At 38.4% G+C, this 22,324-nt stretch overlaps 1 protein-coding gene across 5 annotated transcripts in view; it reads left to right on the top strand.

Annotated features, from left to right (window-relative positions):
* LOC133611746 (ryanodine receptor 3-like) overlaps positions 1-22,324 on the top strand; it is a 359,447-nt gene that overhangs the window by 264,612 nt on the left and 72,511 nt on the right. For all 5 annotated transcript variants that reach the window (XM_061968833.2, XM_061968834.2, XM_061968831.2 and 2 more), the window contains 15 exons: positions 703-866; positions 947-1,025; positions 1,253-1,342; positions 8,121-8,267; positions 8,343-8,405; positions 9,027-9,102; positions 10,679-10,802; positions 10,909-11,024; positions 11,092-11,159; positions 11,240-11,361; positions 11,495-11,544; positions 17,696-17,756; positions 19,022-19,260; positions 22,020-22,101; positions 22,186-22,316. In XM_061968833.2, coding sequence (XP_061824817.2) covers positions 703-866; positions 947-1,025; positions 1,253-1,342; positions 8,121-8,267; positions 8,343-8,405; positions 9,027-9,102; positions 10,679-10,802; positions 10,909-11,024; positions 11,092-11,159; positions 11,240-11,361; positions 11,495-11,544; positions 17,696-17,756; positions 19,022-19,260; positions 22,020-22,101; positions 22,186-22,316 — 1,612 coding nt within the window. The remainder of the gene's footprint in view (positions 1-702; positions 867-946; positions 1,026-1,252; positions 1,343-8,120; positions 8,268-8,342; positions 8,406-9,026; positions 9,103-10,678; positions 10,803-10,908; positions 11,025-11,091; positions 11,160-11,239; positions 11,362-11,494; positions 11,545-17,695; positions 17,757-19,021; positions 19,261-22,019; positions 22,102-22,185; positions 22,317-22,324) is intronic.

Here is a 22,324-nt window from a genome sequence, read left to right as displayed (position 1 = left end):
ATTGCTGATATACGCCTAGTCTCTTACGTGAATGAGATAAATAATATTATTTGATATTTTACGTAATGTGTTAATAATTTCACACATAAATCGCTCCAGAGTATAAATCGCACCCCCAGCCAAACTATGAAAAAAACTGTGATTTATAATCCGAAAAATACGGTAAGTGTGGTCCAAATTAAACAAAAAACATGCAACCCAGAACCTTGGACATTATATCCCCTGAACTCGCATACACAAAGCAACTTTCATTTTGCATTCAATAAACTCCATGGTCGAGGTAACCGGCGGACAGAATCCAAAGCCTTATGCCTGTTAAAGATTCAGAGACTATAGAATGTGCTTAGTGAAAGCACCTAATGAACATTTTGTTGTGTTATTTAAAGTTGATGAACATGCATGTGTGCAAAAGACATCCATGCATTAATACATTGAAATAGTGTAAACGTCTGGACTCAGCACATCTTTCTAAATGCACGCTCATTTGAGGAGGCTTTGCAAACGGCCCACATTAAAAACATCAATATCCAAATGGATGATATTGATCTGAAGCCTCAAGTATGCTTGAGCTCTTCATCGTTAATGTCTCTTCTACAGGCTACTTCTCTGTCTTGTTGTCGCTACATTCTTGTTCCAACGACTTTAATGAGCAACCGATGGATGACAATACTTCAATGAGGTTTTCTTCTTCCTTTTTTGCAGAAATATGACCCAGATCTGTTCAAGATGGCGATGCCCTGCCTGAGCGCCATAGCTGGAGCGTTGCCACCCGACTACGTGGATGCATCCATTGGTAGCAGCATGGAGAAGCCCCTTTCTGTAGATACTCATGGAAACTTTGACCCCAAACCGTTCACCACTGCTCAGTAAGTGACAATCCACATACACGTTTGATGCTGTACAAACATTATTATCCCCATTATTAATACGCACATTTGTTTTTCAGCATTGCCCTACCAGAGAAGCTTGAACACTTTGTCAACAAGTATGCTGAACATTCTCATGAGAGATGGTCAGCAGAGAAGGTAAAGCTAATGAGGTGTGACAATAAGACTGCTTTCATTCTGTATAGAGAACCTTTATATTGTTCCTGCTACATAATGCATTATTGCATTTGTGAAAAGACAGCTGAGTAGAGCAAAATTGGGACATATTGTTGCGTGTAACATATCTTCTACCATGATAATCAACAAATAAACAATGTCTGTGTAGTGATTAGAGACACAATGGACTCACTGTGATTGTTCTTCAGGTGCTGCTTGGGTGGAAGTATGGAGACTGTGTGGATGAGAAGGCCAAGACTCACCCACAGCTCAGGACATACAAAGCTCTGACAGAGAAGGTATGGAATATACGTTTTACAGTACGATGATGATCTTTTGCTGGATACCTGGACAAAAGTATTGGGACAACCAGCTATTATATTTGCAGGAACAAAAAATGGGTCATCCCCGACAGCCTGTCCGTGATTAATTAATGATGTGTGAACAATATTTGTTTGGTCAAAGGCCACTCAAGATATGAAAGATAGCTTCGCTCTTAATCAGTGTTCTAGTTCTTTTGCCCGCTTGTGTAGGTGTTCTTCATGCTTCCACACCTCCCCTTCACGGTAATGGTAATGCACACTCCCCGTGCTTGTGAGGGTGCCCTCTGCTCCTGTAACGAATACCATATTTTTTGGACCATAAAGCACACTAAAGTGCACTGTCGATTAACGGGTCTATTTTCTTTCATAAAGCGCACCAGATTATATGGGGCATTAAAGAGGTCATATTATGTTTTCTTTTCCACATTAACTTCTTCCTTGTGGTCTACATAACAAGTAATAGTGGTTCTTTTGTCAAAATGTTGCATAGAATATGTTTTACAGACCATCTTCAAGCCGCTTTCTGACCGTCTCTTCAGGATGCGTCGTTCGGTGGGTGGTCTTATGTATGTGGCTCAACTTCAACTGCATCTTCTGCCCGTCATCTTTGTTGTCGTTTTTAGCGCTTTGGGTACATTCTATACCATATTTGGATAATCCGATGACAGTCACCGGTTAGGAAAGCAGTGTGTTTTGAGGAAGTATGAAGGAAGGTAAGATTGTTAAGTATCTCCGCAATGCCTCCATGGTATATTTAAATTTTTTGGGACTTATGCATATCCCAAATACACAACAGCAGGTACTATTAGGTAAAAAAAAGTTGCTTTTGCATAATGGGGCGAAAAAAACGCCAGATATTAGGTCTCCTAATAGGTGCCATTTTGGGGTCCTTATACACAAACCATAATAATACCCGTATGTTGAAGCACAGTACGTCTGACTGCGGTTTAATTTTTTCTTGTGCTAATTCAGACATACGTGACGTCACGCGAAACCTAGGCAACGAAACATGGCACCGCTGGATCTTACGTGAATCGGTTCCCGGTAGTGCCGGCTGGTTTTGGTCGGTGCCAAAAGAATACCGGATCTGGTGCCCATCCCTAGTGACAAAGTATGATTGTAATGTAAGACAGTTTCATTTTGTAAATACAGTTAAACCGGATGTATAGCGTAGCGCATTTATTTTGAAGCCGGAAAAGTGTGTGATTGGTTTGAGAAAGTGTCTTGACATGTTTTGATGTCGGATCGACTGTTTGCAATAAAATAAGTCTCCTTTCGACATCCTGCAGGCTGTCTTTCATTTCTGTTGAGCTTTTATGTCATCTTACTTACTAAATCAGTCACAGTAACATTCTAAATGTTATGTTATCACTGCACCTTAACGGTAATCTAAACACGGAAGTGAAGCACCACCCACCTGAACCACGCGCGCAGCAGGCTTTTGCTGCAATGATGTCACCTCTTCTCAATGCGAAAAAGAGTCATTTTTTGTCGGGAGAACAACTTGCCTTGGCTTTACCTGATATTTCTAAAAGGTAGACTTTTCATTGTCCATTTCTGCTCGCTTGTGGCTCATGAAAACAAGTGAACTACAGCCACGGTTCCTCCGCTACGGCACTCCCCGAGAGTCAAAATGGACACGTGTGCATTATCGCCCGTTAAAAAAATTATTGCTGTTATTGAAATTATTATGTTAACGCGTTATCGCGTTAACTTTGACAGCCCTAATATATACAGTCGTGGTCAAAAGTTTATATACACTTGTAAAGAACATAATGTCATGGCTGTCTTGAGTTTCCAATAATTTCTACAGCTCTTTTTTTTGTGATAGAGTGATTGGAGCACATACTTGTTTGTCACAAAAAACATTCATGAAGTTTGGTTCTTTTATGAATTTATTACGGGTCCACTAAAAATGTGACCAAATCTGCTGGGTCAAAAGTATACATACAGCAATGTTAATATTTGCTTACATGTCCCTTGGCAAGTTTCACTGCAATAAGGCACTTTTGGTAACCATCCACAAGCTTCTGGCAAGCTTCTGGTTGAATTTTTACCACTCCGCTTGACAAAATTGGTGCAGTTGAGCTAAATTTGTTGGTTTTCTGACATGTACTTGTTTCTTCAACATTGTTCACACGTTTAAGTCAGGACTTTGGGAAGGCCATTCTAAAACCTTAAATCTAGCCTGATTTAGCCATTCCTTTACCACTTTTGACATGTGTTTGGGGTCATTGTCCTGTTGGAACACCCAACTGCGCCCAAGACCCAACCTCCGGGCTGATGATTTTAGGTTGTACTGAAGAATTTGGAGGTAATTTCATTGTCTCATTTACTCTCTGTAAAGCACCAGTTCCATTGGCAGCAAAACAGGCCCAGAGCATAATACTACCACCACCATGCTTGACGGTAGGGAGGTGTTCCTGGGATAAAAGGCCTCACCTTTTCTCCTCCAAATATATTGCTGGGTATTGTGGCCAAACAGCAATTTTTTTGTTTCATCTGACCACAAAACTTTCCTCCTGAAGGTTTTATCTTTGTCCATGAGATCAGCAGCAAACTTTAGACGAGCCTTAAGGTGTCGCTTCTGGAGCAAGGGCTTCCTTCTTGCATGGTAGCCTCTCAGTCCATGGCGATGCAAAACACGCTTGACTGTGGACACTGACACCTGTGTTCCAACAGCTTCCAATTCATTGCAGACCTGCTTTTTGGTGGTTCTCGGTTGACTCTTGATCATCCTGACCAACTTTCTCTCAGCAGCAGGTGATTGCTTGTGTTTTCTTCCTGATCATGGCAGTGACAAAACTGTGCCATGCACTTTATACTTACGAACAATTGTCTGCACAGTTGCTCTTGGGACCTTAAGCTGCTTTGAAATGGCTCCAAGTGACTTTCCTGACTTGTTCAAGTCAATGATATGTTTTGTCAGATCTGTGCTGAGTTCCTTTGACTTTTCCATTGTCGCGTTTGGAAACCGAGTCTAATGACTGCATCACATGAACCCTATTTAAATGGGCTAGGAGAAGTCAACAGGTGTTGTCAATCATAATCACTCACATGAAGTTAAGAGGCCATGCCATGAAGCTAATTTGATTTGATTGTAACAAAAGTGGTAAAGAAATGGCTAATTTAGGCTAGAATTAAGGTTTTAGAATGGCCTTTCCAAAGTCCTGACTTAAACCCCATTGAAAACATCTGGACAATGCTGAAGAAACAAGTCCATGTCAGAAAAACAACAAATTTAGCTGAACTGCACCAATGTTGTCAAGAGGAGTGGTCAAAAATTCAACCAGAAGCTTGCCAGAAGCTTGTGGATGGCTACCAAAAGCGCCTTATTGCAGTGAAACTTGCCAAGGGACATGTAATGTAACCAAATAAAACATTTCTGTTTGTATACTTTTGACCCAGCAGATTTGGTCACATTTTCAGTAGACCCATAATAAATTCATAAAAGAACCAAACTTCATGATTGTTTTTTGTGACAAACAAGTATGTGCTCCAATCACTCTATCACAAAAAAAAGAGCTGTAGAAATGATTGGAAACTCAAGACAGCCATGACATTATGTTCTTTACAAGTGTATGTAAACTTTTGACCACGACTGTGTACATATATATATATATATATATATATATATATATATATATATATATATATATATACATATATATATATATATATATATATATATATACATATATAAATATAAATACCGTATGTGTCCTCATATCATCTAACTAACATAACAAGGATGTAATGAACAATCTCAACATTACATTACACAACATTACAGCAAGCTTAAATGTCAACACGCAAACACACACACAAGTATCGTTCGTGCACTACAAAACCAAAAATAGAAAATAATTTTACCATTGGTCCGGGAATATTTGTGGGAGTTCGGGAGTGTTAAACAAGCAGTGGCTTCACGTAGTTGCCACTAGAGTTAGCATAACGAGCAGTTTGAGGCAACGATTGTGAAAATAAAGTTGACAGAAGTGCCGCCAGCCTTGAAACTCTTCTAATGGCTGCAATGGTGTGTACAGCATGTAAACAGGATGTGACGTAGGGGGCCCAGCCTTTTTAAAACGGCCTACGCATGTACAGGAAGTGATGTCATCAATATGGCAGCCCCCTGATGTCTTCAAGCGGCATGCAAAATGAATGAATAAATAACTTAAGCGCACGTACACTGACACATGGTCTGCACACGGAGACATTTGGCGCGACGTAAACATTCGTAAACTGAAAATGACACAATGAGGCGTTTGTGAATCGAGGTTCCACTGTAAAATAATGTATATGAAAAAATATCTTGCAGAATGCAATTTCATTGTTTTTTTCCCCAGACGCATTAATGTGCTGCAGTGTTGTGATGGTCCACCGCCTCCAGTTAGAGCGCGATGTCAGCATTCTAAAAATGTTTATATATGCCGATTCTTTATTGCAGTAAATGTGGCACCTGTACATATTATAAATGTGTGCTGCTTGTTCAACAACATTGCAAAACCCTACAGGTGTGGAGCGTGATAGCATGAATTTGAAGAGAATTGAGTTTCTCTATGGGCACATAAATGCCAGTAGTACACGAAAAATCCTCATTTTAAGAGGACGGTCTGTGTCACTTTTGCACTTTGTCAATTATCTATTGTACACTCGGTCTTAGTAGATCACATGCAACATACCCACTATTAGTACAAACAATTCATTAGCTTGCACACGCTATTTAGTTTGTGTTATTTGGATCTTAGTAGCTCAAGCCCCCATTATCCGTAGGGCTCCGAAGACTAACTAAATGTAGCAATGAAGTCGTTAAGTTGGCAACACTGATCCTGCAATGTCGTCTAAGTCTCCAGTAGATCATGTGCGTATGAGCTGTTAAGAAGTGAAATTATAATGCATACCGCCACCTAACAGGTAGTGCCAAATCTAATTTTGGCAGTCCAAATGTACTCGGGCGAGAAATTGCCACAAATTAATGAATATATATGAAACACTGTTGTTTTTGTATTATTAAGTTTGAAATGTCATAAAGGTCTTGTTAAGATGAATAATAAGGGTGTATCCTGACTCTTTATTGATTCAAATAATTGAATAAAAGATGTGTCCCAGTACTTTTGTCCATTTGATGTACACCCAAAACCAGGGAACTTGGCACATTGTGTAATTTGTAAATAAAAACAGAATACAATGATTTGCAAATCCTTTTTAACTTATATTCAATTGAATAGACTGCAAAGACAAGATATTTAATGTTTGAACTGAGAAACTTAATTTTTTGTTGGCAAATAATCATTAACTTTTAATTTAATGGCAGCAACACATCGCAAAACATTTGGCACAGGGGCATTTTTACCAGTGTGTTACATGGCCTTTCCTTTTAACAACACTCAGTAAACTCAGGCGGAATTCTTTCCCATTCTTGCTTGATGTACAGCTTAAGTTGTTCAACAGTCCGGGGTCTCTATTGTCGTATTTTGTGCTTCATAATGCGCCACACATTTTCAATGGGAGCAAGTCTGGACTACAGGCAGGCCAGTCTAGTACCCACACTCTTTTACTAGAAGCCACGCTGTTGTAACACATGCAGAATGTGGCTTGGCATTGTCTTACTGAAATAAGCAGGGGCGTCCATAAAAAAGACATTGCTTGGATGGCAACATATGTTGCTCCAAAACCTGTATGTACCTTTCAGCATTAATGGTGCCTTCACAGATGTGTAAGTTACCCATGTCTTGGGCACTAATACACCCCCATACCATCACAGATGCTGGCTTTTGAACTTTGCGCCTATAACAGTGCGGTTCTTTTCCTCTTTGGTCCGGAGGACTCAACGTCCGCAGTTTCCAAAAACAATTTGAAATGTAGACTCGTCAGACCACAGAACACTTTTCCACTTTGCATCAGTCCATCTTAGATGAGTTTGGGCCCAGCAAAGCTGGCTGCGTTTTTATGGTGTTGCTGATAAATGGCTTTCCCTTCGCATAGTAGAGTTTTAACCTGCACTTACAGATGTAGCGACAAACTGTAGTTACTGACAGTGGTTTTCTGAAGTGTTCCTGAGCCCATGTGATGATATCTTTTACACACTGATGTCGGTTTTTGATGCAGTACCGCCTGAGGGATCGTAGTTCACAGGCATTCAATGTTGGTTTTCGACCTTGCCGCTTACGTGCAGTGATTTCTCTAGATTCTCTGAACCATTTGATGATATTACAGACCGTAGATGGTGAAATCCCTAAATTCCTTGCAATAGCTGGTTGAAAAATGTTGTTCTTAAACTGTTCGACAATTTGCTCACGCATTTGTTGACAAAGTGGTGACCCTCGCCCCATCCTTGTTTGTGAATGACTGAGCATTTCATGGAAGCTGCTTTTATACCCAATCATGGCACCCACCTGTTCCTAATTAGCCTGTTCACCTGTGGGATGTTCCAAATAAGTGTTTAATGAGCATTCCTCAAATTTCTCAGTCTTTTTTGACACCTGTGCCAGTTTTTTTGAAACATGTTGCAGGCATTAAATTCCAAATCAGCTAATATTTGCAAAACATATCAAAGTTTACCAGTTTGAACATTAGGTATTTTGTCTTTGCAGTGTATTCAATTGAATATAGGTTGAAAAGGATTTGCAAATCAATGTATTCTGTTTTTATTTCAATTTACACAACGTGCCAACGTCACTGGTTTTGGGTTTTGTAACTAAAGGACTATGTAGAGAGTAATTATTTCAAAATGTTGCCTTCTGGTGTTCAGGAGAAAGACATTTACAGATGGCCAATCAGGGAGTCATTGAAAAGCATGCTGGCAATGGGCTGGAGTGTTGACCGAGCCAGAGATGGAGAGAGCATGTCTCATCACAGGGAGAATGAAAAGATTCGAAAGATCTCTCAGGCTTCACAAGTATAGTGGAAATGTCAAAAAATAGAGTAACAAGATAGCAGAATCATTCATTTCAATTTCTTTGAACATTTTTAGGCGAACGGATTTCATCCCAGCCCGGTAGACACAAGCAATGTGGTTCTATCCAGAGAACTCCAAGTGAGTGACCAAACATTTTTTTGATTATTCTTTTCAAAAATGTTTTTATTTAAAGTATTTATTTCAACAGGGATGGGCATTTTCTTTAATTTCCTTGTTAGAGTAAATCAACTACCAATTAATTGATTTATTATATTAGGATGAGATCATATCTCTTTGAATATTCTGAGCTCTTGTTTCAATGCTATTGAATTGAGCAAAGCACTGCTTCCCAGGGGAGTTTATTATTTCAACAAATGGTCAGCTCAATTTCCCACAGCTGATGTTGTGTGCCAAACTAGTTGCAACTGGACGAACAGCACCTCTGCTGGTTGCATCTGAGTAATGCACTCAACTTTGTCTCAGTTTATTTAAAACATCCATCCATCCATCCATTTTCTACTGCTTGTCCCTCTATGGGTTGCGGTGTGTGTGTGTGAGGGGGGGGGGAGCCCATCCCAGCCCAGCTGCACTCGGGCAGAAAGCAGTGTACACCTTGTACATGTCATTTAATTAATTATGTACCGGTAATTTACTTTCTTAACATTTATTTTGATTATTTGTATGCTCATCCCTACTTTTTTTTACTGAATGCTGATTAGAATTGACCTTTTTTTCTACTTTTTTGTCTTTGGTTAAAAGGGAATGGTGGAGGTGGTGGCTGAAAATAACCATAACATCTGGGCCAAAAGGAAAAAGAGTGACCTTGGATATCGAGGTGATAAGCTAATAAGCCTAATTTTACCGTATTGACCCGAATATAAGACATTTTTCCCTAGAAGACAGTATCAAAAAATCTTCCTCGTTGTACAACCAGGGTCTAGAGATATACAGGCAAACCAACTGGTGGCGCAACTGACTGTTTCCAAGCAGTTTTTTTCTTTCTGTCACTCACACTCAAGTGACTTGAAGAGCAGCAGCGACACACAGACCCATAAGAGAAACACCAGGATGATGCTAATTTTAAGATAATGGTGATCACTGACGCACCCTCATCAAACTATTGAGCAGCTAAACATATCTTATATTTAATAATATCCTATTACCAGTTAAAAAAGAGGGGTAGTCTTCTACTCAGGCTTGGCTTATATTGGGGTTGTTATGGTACTTCCTGTTTATAAACTGCGTGCACACAAGTTTGTGCGGATTCAAAGCACATGATATGACGGTTTGTGTTTTAGTTTTACATTTGTGTTTTGCAATAACTGCATCACCAAAGCACTCAAGATTCCCAATAGCCTATATGGTCAAGGGTCAGTCAATGGTAGCGTTGCAAGTGTAGATGATATACGATAGAAATGACATAAATCGTTAAATTGTGATAATGCTCATTGATGACACATTTTAGCTGTGTCTCGCAAATTTGACAATAACACCGAACGGATGGTAACCTCATAGCACAGTAGCATCATCATTCGCAAGCTAGCGGCTAACGTCCCTCCGCAATGCAAAGCTGTTTCTAAGTCAGTGATCCTCACCTCCATGGCAGCAGATAAACTCATATTATTATTATCATTGGAGGATTAGGAATAGCTAAACATGCTAAACTACACACCGTAGGAGAATACAATAAGCCTGTAGTAGAGCTAGAGCTCTATAATGTAACAAAAGGTGGGCGGATCGATACAAATATCAACAGTAGCAACACCAATATTGTATCAGTATATGGTCGATACTACGGTGATTGGTTGGATTAAGGATATAAGGTCATGGACACAGGAGGACTTTAAAAACTCAAGCCAAAAGATTTAAATCTCAGCCAATAGTAGCAAAAAATTTAAATATGTAATTGACATTGTTACACTGCCGTCTTGTGTGATTATAATTGTGATCAAAAATGTAATCATTCACTGAATAACGACAAAAATTTTAAGGATCAGTATCAGCATTAGTATGACCAATACTGCCTATGCGTATTACCCAAAACGAATGTAAAGTATTCAAACAACAGAAGAATAAGTGCTGCTTGGTACATTTTAACAAAAGTGTAGATAGAACCATGTCACAACAGAAAGTAACCAGATATTAACAGTTAATTATCAAGTTAATAATAATTTTGAGAAAATAATACAACTGAGACGTCAGCAGCCAAATTAGGAGCCTTTGTAATCTAATTTGAAGAGGTTGTGTATTTATATATCAACAAATTGCTTGTGATATGTATCACATTAAAGATTTTAGGCTATACCACCGATCTGTATTGCCTAGTAAAAAGGTCAAAACCACTTGACCAGTGCTTTCCTGCAAAATAACATAGTTGATGCCACATATCACAAGGTTCAGTGTTTCACTAGGTGGAGGTACACACCCTTTGCTGGTTCCCTACGAAACGCTGACAGCCAAAGAGAAGGCTCGTGATCGAGAGAAGGCTCAGGACCTCTTCCGCTTCCTTCAAATCAGTGGCTACAGCATCACAAGGTGAACACTAAAATGGCAAAACGTTTCCTAATGTGGCCATTGGACAGTGTGGTTTACATGATAGCCGTTCATAAAGGTAATTGCCATTCCACGTATTGGTTTGCAGAGGTCTAAAGGAATTGGAGCAGGATTCCTCGTTCATGGAGAAAAGGTTTGCTTACAGGTTCCTCAAGAAGCTGCTCAAGTATGTTGACTGCGCCCAGGAGTTCATCTCACATCTAGGTATGATACCGATGCACCTATGACACAAGTCCTTTTTTATTTTAATGTTGATAATCATTCATTCCAGAGGCCATGGCTTCCAGTGGCAAAACAGACAGGTCGCCTCATGAGCAAGAAATCAAGTTTTTTGCCAAAGTAAGAATGAGATTTGTAAGAGATTCTTTATACAAATCTTATGTATTATTTTGATTGTCATGCTGATGTTGTGCTCCCAGGTGCTTCTACCGCTCATTGACCAATACTTCAAGAATCACTCCCTCTACTTCCTGTCATCACCCAATAAGAACCTGAGTAGCAGCGGCTACGCCTCCAACAAGGAGAAGGAAATGGTCACCAGGTCACAACCTTCCCTTATATTGCATCCACACACAACTACTGCACACAGCATGACTACTACTGATCATTATTTACTATCTGTACCCTTTGTAATTTTCTGACTTTCTTCCCTTTTCTAACCTTCACACCTCTAGCTTGTTTTGTAAACTGGCAGCTCTTGTAAGACACAGGATTTCTCTCTTTGGTAAGCTGCTTCCTTCTTTGTGTGTGTGTGTGTGTGTGTGTGTGTGTGTGTGTGTGTGTGTGTGTGTGTGTGTGTGTGTGTGTGTGTGTGTGTGTGTGTGTGTGTGTGTGTGTGTGTGTGTGTGTGCGCGCGCAGACATCAACAAGGAAAAGTACCTTCCATATGAGGACCGGTGAACAAGTTAGGACCGAAGTCATGGTCTCAATAAGGAAAACCATTGCATCTAATAGAGAGCCAAATACTAGAGTCCGTGAACATTGCTCCGAAGTCAGGATTTTTGATGATTTAGTGTGCATACAAAAGTAAACATTGACAGGTGCAAAGACAGCAATATATGATAAAACAAGACGGCAGCTAAAGAAGGACTTCCCTATTAATTAATTAATCCCCCAAAAAACCTGCCAGGTTAACAGCTGATTTTACAACTTCCGGTGCTGACTTAAGACAACCCGCGTCCTATATGTGACCATAGGATGAACAAATACACTACGGTACTAAGACTACAGTGGCCATTGACAGTTAGCTTCTATAGCTGGGTTGCCCAAAGTGCGGCACAGGGGCCATCTGTGGTCGGTGACTCGTTTGTCATCGGCCTTAACACATTACAAAAAACAAAAAATAGAGATCTCATTTGCACCCCTGGTGGTAAAATCTTTTATCACAATATTGCCAATTTTTTTGTTGTTCTTGTAAAACAGTGAAATTTTTTGAGTAAAATAATGACTTTTGTCATAACTTTGCCAAATGAAGTTCTGATTATTATTATAAAATTGCCAACATTTTACAGTTTTCTTATAAAATTGTGACTTTTGTCAAGTAAAATTGAACTATTTTCATAAAATTGCCAACATTTTAAGCTTTTCTTGTAAAATTGCTACTATTATTGAGTAAAATTCCAACTTTTATCATAATATTGCACAAATGTTCAGTTTTTATTGTAACATTTTGACTTGCGTTGAGTAAAATTACGACTTTTATTATAACACTGCCAAAATTCTTAAGTTTTTCTTGTGAAATTGTGACCTTTTCTTGTCAAATTCCAACTCATTTTTCACAACAAGCTTTTTTATATTTACATAGTGTGTGTAAACTATTAATGTTGTAAATACAAATCTTTTATAAATCTAGAAAGGGTGGTCCTAAAGAGGTAAGCATTTTTCAGAGGTCTCAAGAAGGTAACAAATACAACAACAACAAAAAAAAAACAAAAAAAAACAAAAAAAAAACAAGTGTGTATGTGTGCATGTGTGTGTGCTTGTGCGTGTGCGTGCGCATGCGTGCGCATGCGTGCGTGCGTGGTTATGGTTACAAACAATTTGCTTCAGACATGCTTAACAAGTTACATTAAAGAACATCACATGGTTGCATTTGCACAATTCAACATATCATGCAAATCTTATATTGAATCTTAATCTGTCCCCAAGATAATTCATTCCCACTTTAAATTCATAGGGAAAGACAGGGAGATGTTGTGAAAAAAAATGTGTATCTTACAAATTTATGTTAACTTTTTTAAGGGGGAACTGCTCTTTTTATTGGAATTGTGCCTGTCATCCACAATCCCTGTATGTACAGTGTCAAGAACACACATGACTTTCCCTTTTCTGTATGTTTAAATATTGAGAAAACTCTTAGTACAAAGCGGCCAACAATGACGATAAAGCACTTAAAAAAATTATTTAAAAAAAATGGCCATATTAAAAAACGTTCACAATAACTAAGCTATAGCAAATACAATTATTATTTTTTTTTTTGCATCATGACACACTGCATTGCTCATACTGCTCCTCTGCAGCTAATAACATTATTTGCAACTCAACTTTAAAAAAAGAAGGAGCCTGAACTGCTGCTGCTGCTGTATTGCCTTTGAATGTGTTAATGTTAGGTTATAAATCATGCATCACACCTGAATAGTCGAAGGTTGTGGCACAAAATTGTCAACTTTGAAAATTCACACACCACCAACTTGATTGTGTATGGCTCTCAACAGATGGAACGCAGCATAAGAACGACAACTTCACTCGGAAGCATTTTTTATCTGAGGAGTGAGGATTATTGTACACACAGTCTTAGATCACACTAATTGTAGATGCAATTTTATTGTTTGCGCACGCTGTTAAGCGCATGGTATTTGAATCTCAGTAGATCAGGCCCTTAGAGACCAATTAAATACTTGTTGCTGCTCATTTGCTTATTAGAGCTACAAACAGTCGTCAGTTTTTTTCCAGTTATAAGGTACTGAATTTGAGATTTTTATTTGCTGTAAGATACAACCATCAAAAGTATTAATGAATTAAGAATTACATTCTTAAACATAATTTATGTGCCGTAATATAAGAATTTCACTTTTTAATTTTGAACCCCTGAAATGAAATAACTTTTCAAAGATATTCTGATTTATTAAGATACACATATGTATAATTTATAATTTTTTGGGTGGGAAAGTATTTGGGTTTTGATAAAACAAAAAATATATATTGATTGATTGAGTTATTTATTTCAAACCTGCACAGTACAACACACACTTTTTTTTTAAAAACATTTTGGCAGGGACATTTATGCAAGGCTTGAAAAGGGGTTGGATGAAGCAAATGCTTATAATATCCCAACCCCTCTCACTCATTCCACATTTAACATAAACAATATAATACAAGAACAATACTATACAAACAAAAACAAGAAAAGCTCCTGTACACTAACAATACAATAGTAACACTGTTACTATAAAACAAGACAAGACGAGACAAAACACACACACACACACACACACACACACACACACACACACATACACGCACACACAGGCCCAAACACTCTCTGACCATACACCTCTCTCCCATGGCTCTGTGCTGAGGGCATCACTCTCTTTCCTCCTCGTACTTCTTCAGTACTTCTTTTTTAAACAGTCTTTTAAATGTAATCATGTTAGAACAGGTTTTTAACTCGTCCCCTAAGTTGTTCCACAGACTGACTCCACGCACTGAAATGCACATTGATTTTAAAGTTGTTCTAAATTTAGGCAAATATAATTTGTTGTTTCCTCTTAGACTGTAACTATGATGAGCATCTCTATCCTGGAATAGGTTTTGTATATTGGATGGTAGAGAGTTTTGGGATGCCCTAAACATAATTTGAGCAGTTTTAAAATTGATCACATCGTGCAGTTTAAGTTGCTTTAACTCCATGAATAGTGGATTTGAATGATGTAAGTAGTGAACATTGGACAAAATCCTAATGGCCTTTTTCTGCAGAGTGACTAAAGGCTGTAGATGGGATTTATAACAATTTCCCCAGACTTCAACACAATAGTTTAGATATGACATAATAAATGAATGATACAATAAAAGCAGAGCATTGGTGTTCAATAAATGACATGATCTCCTCATCATTCCAACACATTTAGCAACTTTTGTCCTCAGGTAATTTATATGAGGCTTCCATGATATATTTTCATCTATTACCACTCCTAAGAATGAATTTTGTTGAACATATTCTATTGGTGTATCATCAATAACAATCCTGATGGGTATTTCACTTTTGCGATTGCTAAAGAGCATGATTTTGGTCTTCTTTAAATTGAGAGACAATTTGTTGGTATTAAACCAAGTTTTTAACTTGATCATCTCCTCAGTTACAGAGGCCAGAAGTTGCTTAACGTCGTCACCTGCACATGTAATGGTAGTGTCGTCAGCAAAGAGGATGAACTTCAGCAGTGTTGATACTTTACATATTTCATTGATATACATTATAAATAGTGTGGGTCCCAGTATCGACCCCTGGGGGACTCCACAGGTTATGTTCATGAGTGTAGATTGATGTTGGTCGATCTGAACAATCTGCTGTCTCTCATTCAAGTAGCTCTTCAGCCATTTCCCTGCCACTCCCCTTATGCCATAGTTTTCCAGTTTGTTTACCAAAATCTGGTGATCAATGGTATCGAAAGCCTTTTGCAGGTCAATAAAAATTCCTAAAACAAATTTGTTTTTCTCGATACCATTAGTAATGTTCTCTATTAGATCACTTAAAGCTAATGAAGTTGACCTATTTTGTCGGAACCCATATTGACAATCAGATAATAATGTGTGTTTTTCAATGAAGCCACGAAGTCTATTATCAAATAATTTTTCCAAAATTTTTGACAACTGTGGCAGAAGGGAGACGGGCCGGTAATTTGTGAAGTGGTGTTTGTCTCCAGATTTGAAGATGGGGATGACTTTTGAGAGTTTCATTTGTGAAGGAAATTGTCCAAGTTGAAAAGATAAATTGCAGATGTATGTGAATGTATGTGAAACTAGATGAGGCTATTCCTGAAGGGATTGCGTCTGAATATAGTATGAATGTAAGAATAGTTTGAATGTTGAAATGGTTTGAATGTTAAAGTGCTGACACTGAACTAAAATGCTAATGTAATGTAGGATGAATGTAGAAATGGTTTGAATGTTGAAATCATTTAAATGCTGAAATGGTTTGAATGTTGAAATGGTTTGAATGTTGAAAAGCTGGCGCTAAACTGAAATACTAGTGGAAAATATAAATGGTTTGAAAGTTTAAATAGATTAAAATTTAAAATGGTTTGAGAGGTGAGGAGCAGAAGCTGTACTGAAATGTAGTATGAATCTTGAAATGCCAAATGTTGGTATAGTTACAAGAGTTAGCATACTTCAAGAGGTCACAAAGTAACAATGTATATATTTTAGCTGTAGATGTATCACATTAGCTAAAATGCTGGCATAAAAACTCGGCATGCTAAGCAGCTAGCATATTTGTAACATGGCGCCAAGTAACAAGATCCATGATTTCTAGGTTTACAATGTACAATATTGGCTAAAATGCTAGAAAAAAACGTTACCTTGCTAACATGTGATGAGCTAACATACTTCTAAGATAGAGACAAGTAACAAAATACATGTTTATTAGGTTAAAAAATACAAAACTAGGTAAAAATGATTGCATAAAACATTAGAATGCTAACATTAGCATGGTAAACGTGTGTGTGTGTGTGTGTGTGTGTGTGTGTGTGTGTGTGTGTGTGTGTGTGTGTGTGTGTGTGTGTAAGTAACGGAATCCATGGTTATTAAGTTAAAAAGTACAAAATGAGCGAAAATGCTAGCATAAAATGTTAGCATGCTAACATTAGCATGGTAACAAGGGAACAGCTAACATACTTATTAGATGGCACCAAATAACGAAATCCATGATTATTACGTTTGAAGCGTACAAAATTAGCTAAAATGCTAGCATAAAAAGTTAACGTGCTAATATTAACATGGCTAAACTTAGCATGCTAACAGATAAAAGGCTAGCATACTTTTAAGATGGCGCTAAGTACCGGTAACAGAATCCATGACTATTGGGTTAAAAAGTACAAAATTAGATCAAATGCTAGCGTTAACTGTTTGCATGCATGATAACAGGGGAATAGCTAGCATACTTCTAAGATAGCACCATGTAACAAAAGCCATGATTTTTAGGTTAAAAATGTAAAAAAAAATTGCTAAAATGCTAGCATAAAACATTAGCGTGCTAATATTCGCACGCTAATATTAGCATGCTAACAGTTGAAAGGCTAGCATACTTTTAACATGGCGCCGTCCATGATTGTAGGGGAAAAAAGTAAGAAATTAGATCAAATGCTAGCATAAAACGTTAGCGTGCTAAGATTAGTATACTGACAGGGGAACATCTAGTAATATTTCTAAGATGGTGCCATGTAATAGAATTAATGTGCTGAACATGTTGGTGTTGGAACTAATTGAATCGGTTGAGGAATGTGGGGATTGTGGAACTTGGAAAAATGTCCTTCCTATTCATTTCAGTGGGTATTTCCTGGTAATTTTAGAATATCGGGAGAAGCGGGAATTTCTTGAAGGCGATAAATAGCATGAATGTCCTATAGTTTTCCAAACCATATTTGAATATATTGCTATATTTTCAAACATAAATGATGGGAGTATAATTTATTTTAATTTAATTCCAATATGGGGAGGGAATAATTGCAGCATGCCCTGTTTTTATGTTGTTGTTTTTTTACTAATTTGCAGTACAAATTACAAATGTTTTGTATGAAAGCCTACTAAATTTCCCTAGAAATGTGTCCTAGCAACTTTCCTCCCATCATGATATTTGTTTACGCATGCTTGTTGTCTCTTAGGAAGTGACTCGACCACCATGGTGAGCTGTCTGCACATCCTGGCACACACTCTGGATACCAGGTGGGTGCAAACATGACAGTGTGTCAAGTGTCACACCAAATATTCCGTCTAAAACGGGTGTAAAACGTACAGCCCGAGGGCCAGATCAGGCCTGCGAACAGGTTTTATCCGGCCTACGGGATGAGTTTGCTAAGTATAAAAATGAGCCGAAATTTTTGAATGAAAGAAACTGCTGTTCTAAATGTGTCCACTAGATGTCGCAATAGCAATTCTTTGTATCTTTGTAGATGATGCTACGTATGTAAAAAAAAATTAAAATAAACTACATGATGTTAGTGCACCAGTCAAGGAAAATGATCAAACTACATAAATAACATCCTGTAATTTGATTTTGACATTATTTTTTCATCTTGATATATTGAAAATAAACACCAATGAGTTGACTGATGAACATTATCACATAATGTATTCAGAAAGTATAACTAACGACAAATAAAGATAGAATACTATTAACAGCATCATGTAAGTGTAAAAAAAACCTAACAACATTATGATTTGTACATTTTCAGAATGTGCTTGTTCTATTTTTGAACAAAGAAAACAAATCTGAAGTTGTCTTTATTTTTTAAGTTATTATGTCGTGATTTTACCAATCAGGCCCACTTGGGAGTAGATTTTTCTCCATGTGGCCCCCGATCTAAAATGAGTTTGACACCCCTGGTCTAAAATGACAAAAGTGTTTGGAAATTCTTAAACTGTTTCATTTTCAAGCCTTTCCCAGTGCATATCTACGACGTAAAAATCAAATCTGTTTCATCTCATTAAAAACATGTTTGTCATGAAATGTTCTTAGTGCTGGAGTGTCGTGTGGAAGCACTGACATGAGCAAAGAGCATCCTTTGGCATTTAATTAAGCAAACAAGTTGTATGCAGCATACGATGCCCGAGGCTTACAATGTGCTGCTTGTTAATGCCGCTCACACATAATGAAGGCCATACTGTACTCTCCTGGGACACATCAAGGCCTTGTTATTCATTTAGTAATAATGTTAGGAATTACGAAATGCTAAAAATAGACACACTAATCATATTAATGCACAGTTTGTGTGCCTTGACTCCTGCAAAGTCACCTTGGGTTTAATGTAAATATTTACGTGATATATTGAATAAATCAGTCATGTTTCTGTGTGTGAGAGAGGCAGTGAGGTGCATCTCTCATATTATACAAACATGTACTTTGTGCTGTGCTGTCATTCCAGTGATTTATTTTTAATGCAGTATTTTTGCTTCTGAGTGTTGATCAAGCTCTTTTTTTACTACGACAGGACAGTGATGAAGTCAGGCTCCGAATCAGTACGGGTGGGGCTGAGGACGTTCTTTGAGAACGCCGCTGAGGACCTGGAGAAGACTTTGGAGAACCTCAAGCTCGGGAAGTTCACTCACTCGCGCTCACAGATGAAAGGCGTGTCGCAGAACATCAACTACACCACGGCGGCTCTCCTCCCCATCCTGACTGCTCTCTTTGAGCACATCACACAACACCACTTTGGGGTGGACCTGCTTTGTGAGTTCGCACAGCTAAGACATGACCAAGCAATTGTTAATACAGTCATGATCAAAAGTTTACATACACTTGTAAAGAACATATTGTCATGGCTGTCTTGAGTTACTAATAATTTCTACAACTTTTTTGTGATAGAGTGATTGGAGCACATACTTGTTGGTCACATTTATTATGTGTCTACAAAAATGTGACCCAATCTGCTGGGTCAAAAGTATACACAGAGCAATGTCCATCCATCCATCCATTTTCTACCGCTTATTCCCTTTTGGGGTCGCGGGGGGCGCTGGAGCCTATCTCAGCTACAATCGGGCGGAAGGCGGGGTACACCCTGGACAAGTCGCCACCTCATCGCAGGGCCAACACAGATAGACAGACAACATTCACACTCACATCCACACACTATGGCCAATTTAGTGTTGCCAATCAACTTATCCCCAGATGCATGTCTTTGGAAGTGGGAGGAAGCCGGAGTACCCGGAGGGAACCCACGCAGTCACGGGGAGGACATGCAAACTCCACACAGAAAGCTTGAAATATATGAAACAAAAATTGAGCTGTTTGGCCACAATACCCAGCAATATGTTTGGAGGAGAAAAGGTGAGGCCTTTAATCCCAGGAACACCAATCCCTACCGTCAAGCATGGTAGTGGTAGTATTATGCTCTGGGCCTGTTTTGCTGTCAATGGAACTGGTGCTTTACAGAGAGTTAATGGGACAATGAAAAAGGAGGATTACCTCCAAATTCTTCAGGACAACCTAAACTCATCAGCCCGGAGGTTAGGTCTTGGATGCAGTTGGGTGTTCCAACAGGACAATGACCCCAAACACACGTCAAAAGTGGTAAAGGAATGGCTAAATCAGGCTAGAATTAAGATTTAGAATGGCCTTCCCAAAGTCCTTACTTAAACGTGTGGACAATGCTGAAGAAACAATTCCATGTCAGAAAACCAACACATTTAGCTGAACTGCACCAATTTTGTCAAGAAGAGTGGTGCAAAATTCAACCAAAAGCTTGCCAGAAGCTTGTGGATGGCTAACAAAAGTGCCTTATTGCAGTGAAACTTCCCAAGGGACATGTAACCAAATATTAACATTGCTGTATGTATACTTTTGACCCAGCAGATGTGGTCACATTTTCAGTAGACCCATAATAAATTCATAAAAGAACCAAACTTCATGAATGTTTTTTTTGTGACCAACAAGTATGTGCTCCAATCACTCTATCATAAAAAAATAAGAGTTGTAGAAATTATTAAATTCAACACAGCCATGGCATTATGTCCTTCACATTGATTGATTGATTGAGAAGTTTATTGACATCTTAAAGAATTGAATCCATGTAATGCTTTAAAAAGGCAAATGGATGGCACAAAAAGCCAAAAGGCTTGTTTCCATTGTGGTCCATTAAATATTCATCACATTTGATACATTCATTAATAAAAGATGTATAACCTGTAACATGTATATAAAAAAATACGTTAAAAAAATGGATAAATTATGTATATTACAGTATACATGTCTGGTGATTTGAAAAACACTATATACAAAAAATGGTGGGGGGGGGGGGGGGGGGGAGGGGTGTTTGTACATGTGTATGGAAGCACAAGTGTATGTAAACTTTTGACCACGACTGTATGTAGTGTAAGTGTTACGACTGAGGAAAAGACATATTATACATTGAGAAGAAAAAACACTGACATGACATCCTTGCTAACCTTCTTGTCTTGAGAACAAGTCTAACTTTTACTGTGTAAAAGATTCTACAGTTCCATGTTTCCATTTGACTTAGATGGATGAAGAACATGCTGAAGACTAGGGTGTCTAAATCATGCTCAGTTGTCACTAATTGGCGCCAAGAGAGTAGACCCTATTACATGTCACTGACACAGGACATTATTTTATGTTGTTCTTAAGGAAAAGTATGATCCTATCATCTAAACTTCGCAGAAAGCATCAAGACATTAATGTTGTTTCAATAAGTTAAAATTATATTTCTATGGTCACCATCGCCATTTTTCCTCTTCAGGGTAGGGTAATACCAAATAAAAAGAAGCCAAAGAAAAGACACGCTGGTGGAGTTGTTCCTTTAGATGTTCACAAAGTTAACGTCTCACAAGATTATGCTGACAATGCAACATTTATTGGCAGCATGAAAAGCATGTGAATCTAGAAAAATCTCTAAATTAGCCACAGCATTGTATAAAGTGCAGGGTTCCAAACGTGGGGGGAAAAATATTGGCTTATCGACCGTGAAGTACGGTAATTGTTCTGTTGTTAAAGAAGATTTAAAACATGAGCTAATGTTGCCCATTTCTTACGACACAGTCCAAAAAAACGTACATACACAAACAGTATTTGGAGAATCTTCACTCTGGCCACCGTTTTCCAGAAGCTTAGTTTTGAAGGACACAAAAAAAAGCCAAAACACAGAAAATTATGCAATTTCTAAAGTATCCATATGTGTGGACATCGCTGTGGAGTCGACAGTGCCATACTAGTTTAAATCCAATTGACCTTCTTCAACTGCTGCTTCATTGTGACGCGTACGCTGCTGCCCTCTGCAGAGCAGAGGGAGTACTGAATGGATAGTGACTTCTCTTGAGAGACTGAAGGGTTTCATTATTTGACTGATCTTTGGCGGGACGCCCATTTTAAGTCCCCTGTATTACTCATTTGAAGGACATCTAATCCAAGCTACTTGAACTACTGACTTACTGAGTTGCTACATGATTCAGTTGACATTGTTTTCCCTTTTCCAGTGGATGATGTCCAAGTATCCTGCTATCGGATCCTGACCAGCCTTTATGCTCTGGGGACCGGGAAGACAATCTACGTAGAAAGGTATCCAAGCTAGTTTGTCGTGTTATTCCATAAATGGTTTTGTAATTGAATCCATTCATTGACCCATGCTGACTGATCCCCCAGACAGCTTCCAGCACTCGGTCAGTGTCTAGCCACCTTGGCAGGGGCTATGCCTGTGGCTTTCCTGGAACCCATGCTCAACGTGTATAACCACTGCTCGGTTTTTAACACGAAGAGTGGCCGGGAACGAGCCAGTAAGTTA

Source organism: Nerophis lumbriciformis, linkage group LG08, assembly GCF_033978685.3.
Source record: "Nerophis lumbriciformis linkage group LG08, RoL_Nlum_v2.1, whole genome shotgun sequence".
Lineage (NCBI taxonomy): Eukaryota > Metazoa > Chordata > Actinopteri > Syngnathiformes > Syngnathidae > Nerophis > Nerophis lumbriciformis.
Note: the sequence above shows the minus strand (reverse complement) of the source record. Positions and strands in the feature narration are given on the sequence as shown.